General features: G+C 49.4%; 1 protein-coding gene across 8 annotated transcripts in view; it reads right to left on the bottom strand.

Annotated features, from left to right (window-relative positions):
* Positions 1-15,781, bottom strand: part of RASAL2 (RAS protein activator like 2) — a 1,332,618-nt gene that overhangs the window by 310,397 nt on the left and 1,006,440 nt on the right. For all 8 annotated transcript variants that reach the window (XM_069641161.1, XM_069641162.1, XM_069641160.1 and 5 more), the window contains one exon: positions 11,888-12,041. In XM_069641161.1, the coding sequence (XP_069497262.1) occupies positions 11,888-12,041 (154 nt within the window). The remainder of the gene's footprint in view (positions 1-11,887; positions 12,042-15,781) is intronic.

Here is a 15,781-nt window from a genome sequence, read left to right as displayed (position 1 = left end):
GGACGCTACTTGTGGAGACCACACACTGTGCGCAGTCTGCTGAAGCAGGTGAGCTCCCCACCTCGTAAGAGATGCATCAGTCGTGCAAGTGGCTTCTACTGCAGGGATGGTGAAGGTTTTCCCCTTCAAGAGGTTTTTACTCGATCACCACTGCAGAGAGAGAATGAGGGCTGGCGAGACAACTACCAGATCTTTCCATTGTCCGCTGGCCTGACACCACTGGCAGTTGAGCCACTCTTGAATGGGCCGCATGCGCAGACGTGCGTGAGGAACTAAATAAATGCAGGACGCCATCATTCCTAACAGATGCATGGCCTTGCGTACCGTCATTTCCCTAATGGCTACATACTGAGGGATCTGAAACAGCATGTTTTGAACCCTCTGGTTGGAGGGGAAGACCAGGCTTTCTTTTGTTTGAATTAGAGCCCGTAGAAACTGTTTGACTTAACTGGGGTCTAGGCTGGATTTTTTCTCGTTGATGGAGAATCCCAGAGTGAATAAGAGATCTATTGTCTTCTGAGTATTCATTAGGCATGTCTCGTCGGACTCACCTGTTATGAGCCAGTCGTCGAGGTAAAGGTAAACCGGGACTGAAAGTCTGCGCAGGTGTGCTGCTGCTACTGTCAGTACCTTTGTAAACACTCTCGGTGCCGAGGCAAGGGCGAAGGGGAGTACTTTGAACTGATAGGGCTTGTTCTCTATCATGAACCTTAAGTATTTTCTGTGTGCTGGCAACATCAAAATATGAAAGTATGCATCTTTCATACCCAGTGTTGCCATGTAATCCCCGTTTCACCAGAGGGATTACTTCCTGTAAAGTGACCATACAAAACTTTTGAGGTTTGACAAACATGTTCACTGGGCGCAAGTCTAGCGCATGGTGAGATCCGTTTTGGGTACAAGAAAGTACACTGAATAAATACCCTAGTTTACCTGTGGAATAGGGACGACTTCTATGGCTTCCTTTTCCAGAAGGGTCTGCACCCCTTGCAGTAGGATTTGCAGGTGGTCCGGCGTCGGGTGTCTTGATCTTGGCGGTCTGAATTGGGGTGGTCGGGCAAATTCTATACAGTAGCCGTGGGCGACCGTCTTGAGTACCCACTGGTCCCTTGTTATCCCCTCCCATGCAGTGAGGAAAGATGTTATATGCCGCCCGACTGGGGTGGCATGGGAGGGGACTTGGATCCGCAGGTCATTTCTGACCAGAGGCCGGAGAGCCTCTGGGGTTGGAACCTCATCCTCTACCTTTCCCACGCTGCTGTCCTCTTGGTGGATAGGTGGTGTAGGTATTAAACCCTTGTCCCGAATTCCAGTTGTTTCCTGCATTATCCTGGTTCTGTGAAAAACAAGATTGTCCCCGAAAGGTCCGGCGGGAGCCACTTCCTCTCTGGTGAGGGAGCTTCTGGGTAATCTGTTGAAGGGACTCAAGTGTTCATGTACTTTCTTGGCTGTTTCAAGAGCATCGTCCACTGCCTTGTCAAACAGGTTGGTCTCTTCAATGGGTTTGTTAATCAGTGCTGCTTGGGTCTCTGGCTTGAAACCGGAGTTCCTCAGCCATGCATGTCTCTTGAGCAAGGTACCTTGTGCCATGGTCCTTCCCGTGTGTTTCTGCAGCATCCTGAGTGTTTTTGAGCACATTCTGGTTCACCTGCTTGCCTTCGGAAGCGTAGGTGCTGGCACTTCTTGAAGGCCTTCTTGCAGAAGGTTCCACTGGACTTCTGCATAGCTGGCCAATAGCGTGGTGTTATTGGTTATAAGAGTGGAAAATGCAGTAGCAGTTTTTCCCCTTTTTCCCCAGTGCATAAAGTCTCTTGGACTCCTTATCGGGTGGTGCTTCTCCTGTGGACAGGGGAACACCAGTCCGTTTCCTAGAAGTGGTAACCACTAAAGAATCTGGAGTGGCAAGACCCTTGATGTAGGCAGGGTCGGTCGGAGAAGGCCGAAACAGCTTCTTCACCCTAGGGTTCACCGCCCTGGTCTGGGCTGGCGTCAATAAGGAAGGTGTCAATCTCCTTTTGATTGAGTTCAACAAAAGTATGGACTGGCTGGCCGAAGGTTTTTCTTTGAGTATATCCTCCACAAAATCAGAATCTGGTAAAGCCTCTTGAGTGGCAATCTGAAAATGATCAGCCGTTTTCTAGATGGCGTTGAACGCCATCTGGTCATCCACTGAGGAGACTTGGCGAGCCGGGGTGGAGGGGGGGAATCTATGCACAGGACATCGGGTCCCGGGTGGGAGGGAGGGGGATGTCTAGGGTTGAGCATTCACCTGACGGCTGTCTTCCCAATTGTCCATAAGACCTGTCTGATCATCCACATTCTAGTTTTCCAGAAAGGTGCCATCCTCAGCCTGATCATAAGTGTCCATTACATCATCCTCTGTGACATCATCCTCTGTGAGGACATGGGTATACTCCTTATGCGGATCTTCCAAAATCCTTTGAAATTTGGATACAGGAGTAGAAGGAAAGTCTTCTCGAGGCCTCTTGGGAGCAGGGGTCTCAGAAGAAGACATTTTTCTAATCTGTCCATACATCCCTCAAATTTCTCCCTGGTCCATGAGGAGGAACCAGGGGGGTCCAGGGGAGGAAAGGGTTCATTTTCTTCCTTGTGACGTCAGGATTTGTCCTCTAGTGTGCCTGGTAAAGGCACGGGACTCTCAGTATAGTCCTGGCAGGGTTCGCGGGCGCTATGGCATGTCTTTCGTCACGTCTCTAGGCCGTTCTTTGTGCTTCGCCGCCTCTTTCGACCTCTCCTTCAGTCGAACAGCCAAAGTAATCCTTGCAATGCTATCGGCAATAGTTGGAGAATCTGGCCAGTCTACAGGCTGAACGGGAGGCTGAACGGTGTATTTTCTATGCCACCAGGTGAACCGGAGGCCGAGCGATGAATTTCGACACCATCCAGACTTTAAGCTGCGTCTGCGCGTCCTCGTGGAGCGCCTCGACGTCCATGTGTGTTTTAGTGTTAGTGCCCTTTACTTTGGATTGCCCAGTCACAGGCTGCCGATCATAGGATCCCGGTGAAGATTTTGACTGTTCCATTGGCACTTTGGTACGCTTCGACAGTGCAGCCAAAGTAGAACCTCGGGTTGTGTGTTTGGTGTTATGATTGTGTGTGACCCTGTCGCCGGGCGTTTTCCCCATAGCGTGATTCGCGTCAGGCCTGGTGGGGTCGGGGACAGGCGTCACGGATCGAGGGCAGTCCACCGTCAGGTCAATGGCTTCCGACACGGAGGCCTGGTCATGGCTAGTTCCCCCATCACTTTTGGCGGTTGCAACACCTTTGGATGGGCGGTCTTGTCTGGTTGATTTAGTAGCTTGGGGGGAGGGCCAGGGCTAGTGCAGGACCTGAGGCATCATGTAGCCAGGTTTCGGTTACCATAAGGAGGTCCAGATTATGGGTGGTGATGAGGCCGGGGATGTCTAATGCGTGGGCATTGATGGAGCAGGCATTAACCAGGGCACAATTGAGGTGGGGCTCATGGTGGGTGACGGTGGCTCTGTGTGTTGGCTTAGGTAGGCTGGAGTGGGGGTAGTTTGTAGTGGTAGTTAGGGTGGTATTTGCATCAGTAGCGTTGGGAATATCTTTGTCAGTAGTATGGGCATCATTGTTATAGGCAGTGAGGTCAATAAAGGCTGAACTGGCGGTAGTAAGAAGTGGCAGCATGACATTTATAACCGTGGCATTAGCAGTGACATTTTCAGAGGTATGAGCATCATTGGCAGTGGCATTCAGATCAATACAGGCAGAATTGGTAGTAGCAAAATGCAGCATGACATTTGTAACAGAGGTCTCAGCAGTGGCATGTTCAGGGGTATGAGCATCATTACCAGTACCATTCAGATCAATACAGGCAGAACTGGTGGTAGAGAGGTGTGGCTGCAAGATGAACAAGTTACTTCTTACCTTGTAACGTTCTTTCGATGGGATGTTCCTCCGACGTATTCCTTATCTATGATATTTGTATCTCCAGCTTGCTGGCCTCGGAAAAAAAATTTCCCAGTAGAGGGCGCTGTGCGTCGACGTCCGTCGAGTAGGTGCTCCTCGACGGCCACCGTATCGACGCCGAGGTCATCATGCCTATAAATGGCCACGCGCAGCGTCCGTTGCTCAGTTCAGTTTTGTAGAGTAAAGTAGTTACTGTATGAATGGTTACTAACCTTGAAGGAGCGTAAGCTGCAACCACAAGGGAAATGTTACTGCGGGGATGGATGGGAGGGGCGATAAGGAATACGTCGGAGGAACATCCCATCGAAAGAACGTTTCAAGGTAAGAAGTAACTTGTTCTTCGAAGGGATTGTGTCCTCCAACGTATTCCTTATCTATGATAGACTCCCATAGCAGTGGTATGTGATTGGAGGCGGGAGTAAGAGATGCCATATTACCCTTTAAGAATGAACAGAGTGTAACACAGCTTTGCCAAATCTAGTCTCTTGACTAGAGGAGGAATCCAGGCTATAAATTTGGTAAAGGTATGTGCGGACGACCATGTGGCAGCCGCACTTATGTCTCTAATTGGTACCCCTCTTTGAAGAGCTGATGATGCTGCGATACCCCTGGTCGAATGAGCCCTTAGATTTTGAGGGGGCTCTTTCCCTGCCAGTTTGTAGCATTCCAGAATGGCTAAAATAATCCATCTGGAGATGGTTTGTTTGGTTATTGGTAATCCTAATTTATGTCCTGCGTAACCTACAAAGAGTTGGTCTGCTTGTCTAATTTTAGCAAGTCTACTGATATAAAAACTCAAGGCTCGCTTAGGGTCCAGCCTGTGTAGTCTCTCTTCCTCTTTCCCCGGATGGGGAGGAGGATAGAATGAAGGTAGAGTAATCTTCTGAGTAATGTGAAATTCCGAAACTACCTTTGGGAGGAAGTTAGGCTTCACCTGTAGCACTACTTTGTCCTTGTGAAAAGTTGTATGAGGAGGTTTACAAGACAGGGCTTGTATCTCGCTAACCCTTCTAGCCGATGTTAATGCTACCAATAAAACAGTTTTGAGGGTGAGAAACTTCAATGAACAAGAGTGGAGTGGTTCAAAAGGAGCACCCTTTAGGAAGTTTAAAACTAGATTTAAGTCCCATAAGGGAACTTGGAACGGTCTTGGAGGGTAAACATTAGTTAGACCTTTCAGGTATTGTATTACCAATGGAATTTTGAAATACGATGGCTCCTCTGAAGTGCGCTTAAAGATCGATAGTGCTGCGAGATAGCCCTTAATAGTGCCAATTTGAAGGCCCGAATTTGCCAAATAAAGTAAGAAGGATAACACCGCAGGTGTACCACATGAAAAGGGTTCGATATTCTTTTCTCTGCACCAGCTGCAAAATTTATTCCAACGGCAGCGGTATAGAGTCTTAGTTGCTGGTCTTCTGGCCGAAAGCAACACCTCCATGACGTCATCTGGAAGGTCCCAATCCTTGTACCACAACCTTTCAGATACCAAGCGTGAAGGTTGAGGGTCTTGATGGCTGGATGGAGAACCTGACCTCCCTTCTGCGAGAGAAGATCCTCTCTGTACGGTAGACGAATTGGAGGACAGATGGACATGTCCAGAAGGTCCGGGTACCACGTTCTCCTGGCCCAATCCGGGGCAATTAGGATCATGGTCTTCCGAAACCTTCTCAACCTCCTGATCATTTGAGGAATGACAGGGACCAGAGGAAACGCGTACAGAAGTGGGAACTCCCAGTCCACTACGAACGCGTCTCCTAGAGCTCCTCTCGGGGGAAATTCCCTTGAGCAAAATCTGTCGCACTTCCTGTTGATACTGGTGGCAAACAGATCCACTTGAGGGGTTCCCCAAAGGGCGAAGATCTCTTGAAGGTCTTCCTGAGCTATCTCCCATTCGTGGGAGACTGTGTTCTGCCTGCTCAGAGCGTCCGCTGTCAAGTTCTTCTCTCCGGCTAGGTGAATTGCCGAAAGAGAGATTCCTTCCTGAATTGCCCAAAACCAGAGCTGCATCGCCTCTCTGCACAGTGGCAGTGACCCTACGCCTCCTCTTTTGTTGAGGTAGTGCATGGCCACTGTATTGTCCGTCATTATCAGGACGTTTCTCCCCCGTACAGACGGCAAAAAAGCCTTCAGTGCCAGTCTGATGGCTCTCAGCTCCAACACGTTGATGTGTAGTCTGGACTCCGATGGAGACCAACGACCGCTGATGGTCAAGTCGTTGGCATGGGCTCCCCACCCCGTGAGTGAGGCGTCTGTGACTACTGTTATCTCCGGTCATGGTTGCCAAAACAGTTCTCCTTTCAAGATGTTCTCTGGAGAGGCCCACCATTGAAGGTCGTGGGCTACCTTGTCCGGAATCCGGAGGAGATCTGTCATCCTCCCTGAGAATTGTGACCACTGAGTCCTCAGTGCCCACTGAAGGGATCTCATTCTCAGGCGAGCCTCTGGCACAAGGAATATGCAGGATGCCATGAGGCCTAGCAACCTCAAAAAGCCGTAGGCTGGGAGACGTTGGGCATTTTGAAACCTGGTGACCATCTGCAGAATATCTTGAGCCCTCACCTGTGGTGGCGAGGCTTTTCCCAGGGACGTGTCCAGGACTGCTCCAATGAACTGGAGTCTCTGTGATGGTATCATCTGTGACTTCTTTAAATTGAGGGAGAAGCCCAGCCTGTGAAGGGAGTGGCAGACATAATCTAGTTGGATCCGAGCTTGTTCCGAAGAAACTGCTCTGATCAACCAATCGTCCAGGTAGGGGTAGACGTGAATCCCTTCCCTCCTTAGACTTGCAGCCACAACCGACATTAGCTTGGTGAAGACCCTTGGGGCGGAGGTCAGCCCAAATGGCAGAACTCGATATTGATAATGAGAGTTACCAATTGCGAAGCTCAGGTACTTCCTGTGCTTGGGATGGATATGCACATGGAAATAAGCATCCTGAAGGTCCAGAGATACCAACCAGTCCTGAAGCTGGAGGGCCTGAAGGATCTGAGAGAGAGTTACCATCTTGAACTTGTCCTTCCTGAGGAACTTGTTCAATTCTCGTAAGTCCAGGATGGGTCTCAGTCCTCCGTCTTTCTTTAGTATGAGAAAGTAGGGGGAGTACCAGCCCTTGTTCCTGTCCGCTACAGGTACCGGTTATATGGCACCTTTCTCTAGCAGGTCTACAACTTCCTGCAAGAGGAGCGGATCCGGCACTTTCAGAGAGCTGTTCCCCCGTGGATGTCTCTGAGGGATGCGTAGAAAAGGCAGGCAGTAACCTTGGGCAACTGTCTCCAATGCCCAAGCATCTGACGTAATAGCCTGCCATTCCGTCAGATGGTGAGTTAACCTGCCCCCTACAGGTGTCTTGTGATGGGAGACCTCAGAGTGGTTTGGGAGCGGCTGATGCAGTTGCCGAAGGTAAAGCGGCTCCTGCTCCTGCTGATGCGGCTTTCTTTCCTTTACCCCGTCCACCACGGTTAAATTTTCCTTGGCCTCTTTGAGTCGGCCGTCCTCTGCCTCTTCCATATGAGGAATAATAGCAAAAGGACCTTCCTCTCCAAGAGGATCCTGAGGGACGAAAATTAGTTTGTCGGATTGCAGCTCCTAGTGACTTAGCTGCTGCTTTAGATGTTTGTAGTTTTTCCAAACTGTCATCCGCCTTTTTACCAAATAGGGAAGAACCGTCAAAGGGCATATTTAAAAGTCTGGCCTGTACGTCAGAAGCAAAGCCGGACTTTTTCAACCACGCATGCCTACGGATTGTGGTACTTGCCGCCATGGCCCTGCTGATACTGTCAGCAGAATCAATGCCAGTTTGAAGGGACTCACACAATGCATCTTTACCATCTCTGATGATATTTAAAAATGCGTCCCTTTCTTCTCCTTCCGGTATGCAGTCAGCCGCCGATGAAGCACACTCCCAAAGAGTGTGGCTGAACCTAGCGAGCGTACAAGTTGCATTAATAGATTTTAAAGCCATGCTACAGGCTGAGAAGACTTTCTTAGCCATGGCATCATATTTTTTATCATCCCTATCCTGAGGAGCAGTGGGATAAGCAGAAGTACTGCCTGATGAAGTTGCAGCCTGGACCACAAGACTCTCTGGAGTAGGGTGCTTAGATAGGCATTCAGGGTCAGCAGCAGATACCCTATATTTCGCTGACAACTTCTTGTTAACCGCAGGGACAACTTCGGGAGTTTCCCAGTTAGTTAAAATCTTTCTTTGTAAAGCAGAATGAAAGGGAACCACAGGATCCTCCTGTGGACCTTTATCCAGAATATCTGTGAGGTCATCCTGTTGAAAAACAGGTGAAGGCGCAGACCAACCCATGAACTCCATAATTCTAGACATTAGGGTTCTATAAGGGGTATCATCATGTTCCCCTGGGTCTGGTTTGACAAATTCCACTTCTGGGGAAGTGTCTAGGCCACTTGCTTCCTGTAATGCATCCTGAAGGTCTTTCAACCTTCTTTCCTCAGAGGCAAAAGTCTCTGGTTCAGGTAATGTGGTCCTCTGCAGCCCAAAAGGCCTTTCTTGATCAGAATCTTCCCTTTCTTCAAAAATTGAAGTTAAGGGGGGATGCTCTGGTCTGTGAAATGGTATAAAACCCATCTATAAGGCAGAGGGAGCCATCATCAGTGGCCTTGAAAAGGTCGATGTCGTTGACGCCGATGTAAAAATCCTCGAAGGCGCCGACAAAGGCGTCGAGAAAACTGGAAGAGGCCTCGAAGAACTCGAGAGGATTGGAATCCTGCTCGAGGATGTCGACGACGTTCTCGACGTAGTGTCGGAGGCTCTCGGTGTAACCGTTGGCTGTGGAGTAGCCGTGGGTCTTTCTTTTATCGGCGTCGATGTCAACGCCGGCGTCGACTCGATCGACGGATGCGAAGAACCCTTCGATAACTGCGTCGATGGCGCCGATCTATGCTTCGAAGGGGCTTTCGACGATAGCGTCGAAGATGCTTTACTTCCCGATGGCTCATGGCGCTTCGGGTCGACTCTTTCGCTGGGTGCTTCGACTCGCGGCGTTTAGATTTTTTGGGCTTTTCACCCGGGGAATCACCCTCAGCTGACTTCGAGGGGGATGAGGCTGCTTTCTCGAAGACGCTTAGCATCTTTTTTCTGAATTCCTCCCACTCAGCTTGAGAGCTGTGTTTAGTGGGGCAATTTACTCTTTTAGGGGAACTAGAAGACGATAAAGGGGATCTTCTTAGTCTTTTTTTCGAGTGTCTAGACCTCGACGAGTGCTGGGAGCCACTTCGAGACCTAGACCGAGAATGCTTTCGACGGTGAGGAGACGAATGTCTCGACTCTACCGCGGAAACTTTCGAAGTTAAAGTTAAAAGGAAGTTAAGGAAGTTAAAATTGACTTACCTCTCTCGAGCTTCCCCTTACGCTCCTTCAAGGCTTTCGTCGTCATGGATAGGCATTCCTCACACTCCAAACACTGGTGTTCGATTTCCAGACACCACAAACAGATCCTGTGAGGATCCGTCAACGACATTTTCTTCCCACAGTCTCGGCATTTTTTGAAACCGGACCGAGGAGTCGTCGGGTCGGAGGAGGAAGCCATCGAGTACGAGTCGGTTTTCTCAAGGAAATATGAATATATATCGACTGATGAACTGAACAACGGTATTCCGAGGCACACGAAGCGCGGAAAAACGGAACTGAGCAACGGACGCTGCGCGTGGCCATTTATAGGCATGATGACGTCAGCGTCGATACAGTGGCTGTCGAGAAGCACCTACTCGACGGACGTCGACGCACAGCGCCCTCTACTGGGAAAAAAAATTTCCGCGGCCAGCAAGCTGGAGATACAAATCTCATAGATAAGGAATACGTCGGAGGACACCATCCCTTCGAAATATGGGAGAGTGACAGTGGGATTGGTGCTTTTAACATCGAGTAAGGTTAAATCATTGCCAGCAGAATTGACTGTAGTAGGTGTGGTATTCTAGTGATTAAAACATCAATTGCTGTAGCAAACAGCTTTGCGTTATGGGGATAAGCGGAGGCAGAGTTCTGATCGGCGCATAAGGCGAGGGCCTGGCCAGCACAATTGTCTTGTGCACTGTATAGAGTGCATTCTGGAGATGCTTCATGGTTTGTTGTAGCTGAGAAAGGCCTTAGTGAAGATGAAGGCAAAGATCGGTCTTTCAGGTGTGTCGGAGACACATGTGGACTCTGAGTGAGGGCAGTGGGGAGGAGTTTTAGCAGGTGTATGGGTCTCCGGCGTGGGTCTGGAAGCGGCAGACTTAGATGTCAACTTAGCGGGCATGGGCCATTGTGCGTTGCAGGGGTTGGGTGGGACAGAGTCGAGCTTGCAAGCCCATGTTTCTCAGGAGCGTAGACGGTGGGTGAAAGTTAAGCGGGCCGTGTGGGTACGGGAGCCTAGCCATGTTAGCCTGGTGGCTAGTACCATGGAAAGTGGAGTATGAGGAGCAATGAACTGCTTACCTTGTAGGTCCTGGAAGAGTAGGTAGGCAGCCGGCAAGCTGCAAAGAGCACTGGAGGCCTTGTCCGTCAGCTTTCTCCTTGCGGCTTCGCCTGTCGGCCCACTCCCTCTCCCCTTTAAGGTGGGGAGGGAGGGGTTTGCAGGGCAGGACAGCAAATAGAAACACGGGCCTGCAGCGGTCATCGTATTGAGGGGCATATTGTGGTTTGCTATGGCAACCGGGATGACCATGTTAGGCCTCCTTGGCACCGTGGATGCCGCGTTCTATGCTGCGGGTACGCAGGACGAAATGGAGCTTTCCGGAGTTCCAAAGCTGACGGTCACCGCTGTTATTGTCTGCATCAGCTGATCCTGTAGTACAAGTGCTCGCAGCAGAGCTGTAAAGAGCCCTGGAGGCCTTGTCCGTCGGCCTTCTCTCTTACTTCAACCAACTGCAACGTCAAACATCTGCTTCACTATCTACATTCAGCTATTCACTCCAAATCCAGCACCCTGATGCGAAGCCTTCAGAAACCTTTGCATCTTGTCTCCTTGCCACACAGTCCTCTCTTTGAGTGCCTCCATTGCCTTTCGTTTTCATAAAGCATTATGTCTTGTGATATGTCTGCATTTTGACCTTGATTTTCAATTACCTTACTTCAGGAACCATATTTCTAAGATCACTGACTTATCAATTTAAACAAAAATAGGGCGTTTGGAACTGCTTTACAACTAAACAACCTTTTTTTTATAAATCAGCTTCATTGCACTGACTGGAACATAGTGGTCTTCTGTTTGTTTATTTGTACATTTATAGCAGCTCACAAAGCTTGTTGGCATCAAGTCGCTAGTTACAGGCAAACTGACAGAAGTGCAAACGTGGTGGGGAAGTAGGGAGGGAAGTTTGTTGAAAAGCAGAGTTTTGATATGCTTTCTGAAGACAATGCAGGAGGGTTCGCCTCTCAGGTGAGTTTAATAGTAATCTCCCTCTTTTCAGTGGTGCTTAAACGTAATCAATAGTTAAATCTCCTTTCACCTCTCTCTCTATTTAACAGGTTAACACCAGTGTACTATTTATTTTTCCATATCTGGTTTCATGCCCTTGACCATCCATAGCCATTCTCCCTCCCTTAACTGTCTGTACCCTTTCTATCATTCACATTTTGCCACCACAGATCCTGACTTGGTCTCTCACATCCTGGTAGTCTTCATCTTGTATTTAAGCCCTTCACTCAACACTGCGCAACACAGACTTATCTCCTATTGATAGCTTCACTCCTACTGCCATACTTTCATTCAGTGGCTTTCACATATAATTTCACTCATTCAGGCTTTGCTTCAGTTGAATTACCATGTGTGAGCAGCATATGTGATAATAGGCAAACCTGCAAAATAACTGCTACTAAATTTCACAACCCTCTCCCACCCACAATTAGCGGTGGCAATTAATGGCCTTTCCCAACATTAAACCATGCCCATCAAGCAGATCAGGTAGCCGATTTTAGTTCCTTTACCTCAAAGCAGAAATCCTGTCCCAGAATGCTGCTGTGTAACGGTTTCACAAAGACCTTCTCTTCGGTGGCGAGATCCAGGGCCTCCACTGCACTGCCAGGGCTCAGCAAAGACTCATGGGAGCGAGACTCCTTGAGTTTGGGTAAGCCGCGGGACCTGTACGGACACATAAGAGTAAAAAAATTACACAACTAATACTTTGTCCCCTGCCATTCATGTTCAGAGGTCAGTTGAATTAATACTAGTCAACTATTCTGAAGAGGGCATTAAGGGACAATATTCTACTCGGGTGTCTCGTACAGCACGCCCTATTAAAGTAGGCCGTGCAATAGGGAATGCTTGGTTGTGCAATAAGGAATGGCTTCATGGCTCTTACCTATTATTTTTAGTGATCAACCAATAGCTGGTGCCTAACAAATAATGGACATGTTTTGCAGAATAAAGGAATAGTTTGATCTCGTTTTTTCATGAAAAAGCGAGTACTACAAGGGGTGACTGCTCCAACAGCTCTCCAACCAGACTCCGCTTTAGAGACCGGTATTGGTGTGGTCTAAGAAGTAGCTGAAGGATTGATTTGTCAGTGTGTTTCTGCATCTTACAGAATATCTCACTGTAAGAAAGGTATACAGAGCATTTGCCATGGAGACCCCCAAAGCAGATACCTACCAAAGGAGGTACAGTGGGATTAATATAGGAAGAAAGGAGACAGAGAATTGAAGAAGGGGAGGAAAGTGCAGGAAAATTAAACGATAAGGAGATAGAGGGGGATGGAATGTTGTGGGAGTAAGGAGGAGAGGAATAAGGAAGGCAATATTGGAAGTGTGGAAAAAGGGATATGGGGCATGGTGAGGGGGAGGAGAGGTGAAGGATAAAAGGAAGACGTGAGAGGAGACCATGGAAGGGATAAATGTATGGAATACAGTGACAGAGAACGCGATTAGATGTAAATAAGGGTAGTTATTAGATAACACCACAGTTACTATAGTCTCTAGGTGCTGGGAAGAATGTGGAGTGGGAGGAAGCTCAGAGGCCCCGCCGAGTCATCCAGATTTATCAGGGGATGTGCTGTGATTTGGTAGCTATTTTACTGCTCTACGTCAGACTTGGACTGGGGGCGCTCATTTTAAGGGCGTTTTCCTTATCATGCCAGTGACGACGAACAAAAACAAAGAAAAATGGAGGAGGCACCCCGATAACCTAGGCGGTGTCGTCCTCCTGTCCTCCCCCTTCCCCCTCGGGTCGAAGGGAAGGCGCTGGCCGAAAGCATGGCAAAAAGCAGGAAAGCCTGCGAAGGGCTACAATAGAAGGGGGCAGAGTTACCCCCTTTATAACGGGCATGCTCCTTACTGCAGGCAGCTTCCATCCAGCCTTGGCAGAAGGACGCCCACCCATAAGGACCACAAAGGGGATTTCGTTTGGTGGCCCTGGGTCCGGGGGGAATGGGGGGAGGGGGCTACCAGGGAGGTAACCCACCCAGCTGCAATGTACCAGAAGGGGTAAACCAATGGGCAAGTTATTACCCCTGTACTACATTTCCTGGGGGAGGTGGTGCAGTTCCCGCAGGGGCAGCTGGGCACAGCTGTGCCCGACACAAATGCTGTAGGGGGGTACTCCAGTGATCCAAGAGGGGACACCAATAGCGGGGGTGGCACAAGCGCCAGCCTGGTTGGGACAAGGACCAGCAGGGCCAGGAATACCCCAGATCAACATGGTCAATGGTGGGCTAGAAGGACTGGGGGGGGCCAATATGGTACGGGAGACCAATGCCGGGTTTTGCCCCGGTCAGGATATCAGTAAGCTCTTTGGCATGGCACATACCAGGGGCCATCAAGGAGAGGGTACGGAGAAAGGAATTCATAGAAATCCCGGAGTTTGTGGGGATGGAACCTCTGGGAGAAGGTATAAAAGAACTATCAGAAAAAGAGAAAGAAAAGAGGGACAGGGAGAAACCAAAAGGTAGAGGCATCCATACATAACTGGCTGAAGGCTTTCAAAGTATATATGTCTATAATGTTAGAAAAATATCCGCAGGATGCACTGTCAATGATTGCTTATGAACAGTATATCCACAACCTATATTTGAGGCATGGGGGGGGAAAGGGATGGTTGAGCTACGGTCGGGGTTTCAGGTTGAAAATGCAGTTGTGGCCAGCACTGCCTTGGGTTGAGATAGATGTTGGGGGTTTCTTAGACAAAATGGTTCCCCCAGGGGAAGGAGGAGAGAAAGCCCCAGGTGAGAAGCCTCAAGTTTGGAGGGGCAGGGGGGGGGGCTATACCCGACGGGGGAGGGTGTCCTTTCGCGGGTACTCCTCCATGAACAGCAGAGCCAGCTACCAGGGGGAGCAAGCAGTTTGCTGGAGGGTTGGTGCTGATGGGGGTTGCCCCTTTGGGAAAGCCTGCCCTTCAGGCATCCTCGGGTCAGAGGTACCGGGGATCACAACTCCTCAGCAAGTGAAGGGAGGCAGAGGAGCAGCCCCAAAGCTAAGGATAAGGTCAAGAGGGAATGAGGTGAAATGCAAAATGTTACAGGAGGCACGCCTTCAGATATGTGAAAATTTGATTAAAAATTCTCTACCAACACCAGTCAAATGCCATGCCATGACTCACATGTTAAATATTTATCACAACACCGGTGATGCTAACTTGCTGTGGGAAGGTTTCAGATGGGGTTTCAAAATCCCATACACAGTGGTTAAGAAAGGCAAGGAGGCTCTCAATTTACGGTCTGCACTCCGGATGCCAGAAGTGGTGGCACTGAAAGTAGAAAAAGAGGTTAAATTGGGTAGAGTGGCTGGTCCATTCAAGTATCCACCAATGGCGAATTTGGTAGTGTCTCCACTGGGACTGGTCCCAAAAAAGGAGGAGGGACAATACCCCCTAATCCACCACCTCTCTTTTCCGGAAGGGGAGTCAGTTAATGACGGCATAGCTGAAGAACTGAGCAGAGTACATTATTCTTCTTTTGAGGTTGCAGTGGAGGTAGTGAGGGCAGCAGGAAAGGGAGCCCTGGTGGGGAAGGCCGACAGAGTCAGCATTCCGGTTGTTGCCCATCCATAAAGAAAGCCAGCACTTGTTTGGGTTCAAGGTACAGGAACAGTACTACTATGATAAATGTTTGCTGATGGGGTGCGCCATTTCCTGTGCCTATTTTGAAGCATTTAGCACTTTCTTGGAATTTGCGGTCAAACAGGAATGCCAAGAGGGGGCGGGGCGGTGGTTCATTACCTAGATGATTTTCTGTTCATTGGCAAGCAAGGGTCCAGGGAGTGTGGGGCCCTCATGAGCACATTTCAGGGGCTAATGAACAGGATGGGGTCCCTCTGGCCAAAGGAAAAACTGTAGGTCCAGTGACCTGCTTGACATTCCTGGGAATTGAGATTGACACAGTGAAAGTGGAGTGCAGGCTACCACAAGACAAAGTTCAGAAATTAAAGGGGACGATCAGGGATCTGAGGGATAAGAACAAGGCAACCCTAAGGGAACTCCAAGCGCTGGCAGGTAACCTCAATTTTGCGGGAAAAGTCATCCCGGTGGCCAAGGTATTTGCGACGAGCATCAAGCTCAAAACTGTGGGGCTGCAACATGCAGGCCAGCATGTCAGGCTGGGGAGCAAGGTGGGGGATGACCTGGCAATATGGGACGAGATCTTGGACAAATTCAACGGGGTGCTACTGTGGAGAGGGGAATGGAGTAACAGTGACATGCTCAAACTCTTTATGGATTCTTCCGGGGCTCTGGGCTTTGGGGCAATCCTGGGCACCAGGTGGTGTGGCACAGCATGGCCGGGGGAGTGGCACCAGCAAGGCATCACCAGGGACATTACGTTGCTGGAACTCTTTCCCATAGTGGTGGCATTTAAACTGTGCGGAGGGCAGCTGAAGGACAGGAAAGTGTTG

This window comes from Ambystoma mexicanum, chromosome 1q, assembly GCF_040938575.1.
Source record: "Ambystoma mexicanum isolate Mex_15411 chromosome 1q, UKY_AmexF1_1, whole genome shotgun sequence".
NCBI lineage: Eukaryota > Metazoa > Chordata > Amphibia > Caudata > Ambystomatidae > Ambystoma > Ambystoma mexicanum.
The sequence above is the reverse complement of the archived record's forward strand: the minus strand, read 5'-3'. Positions and strand labels throughout refer to the sequence as shown.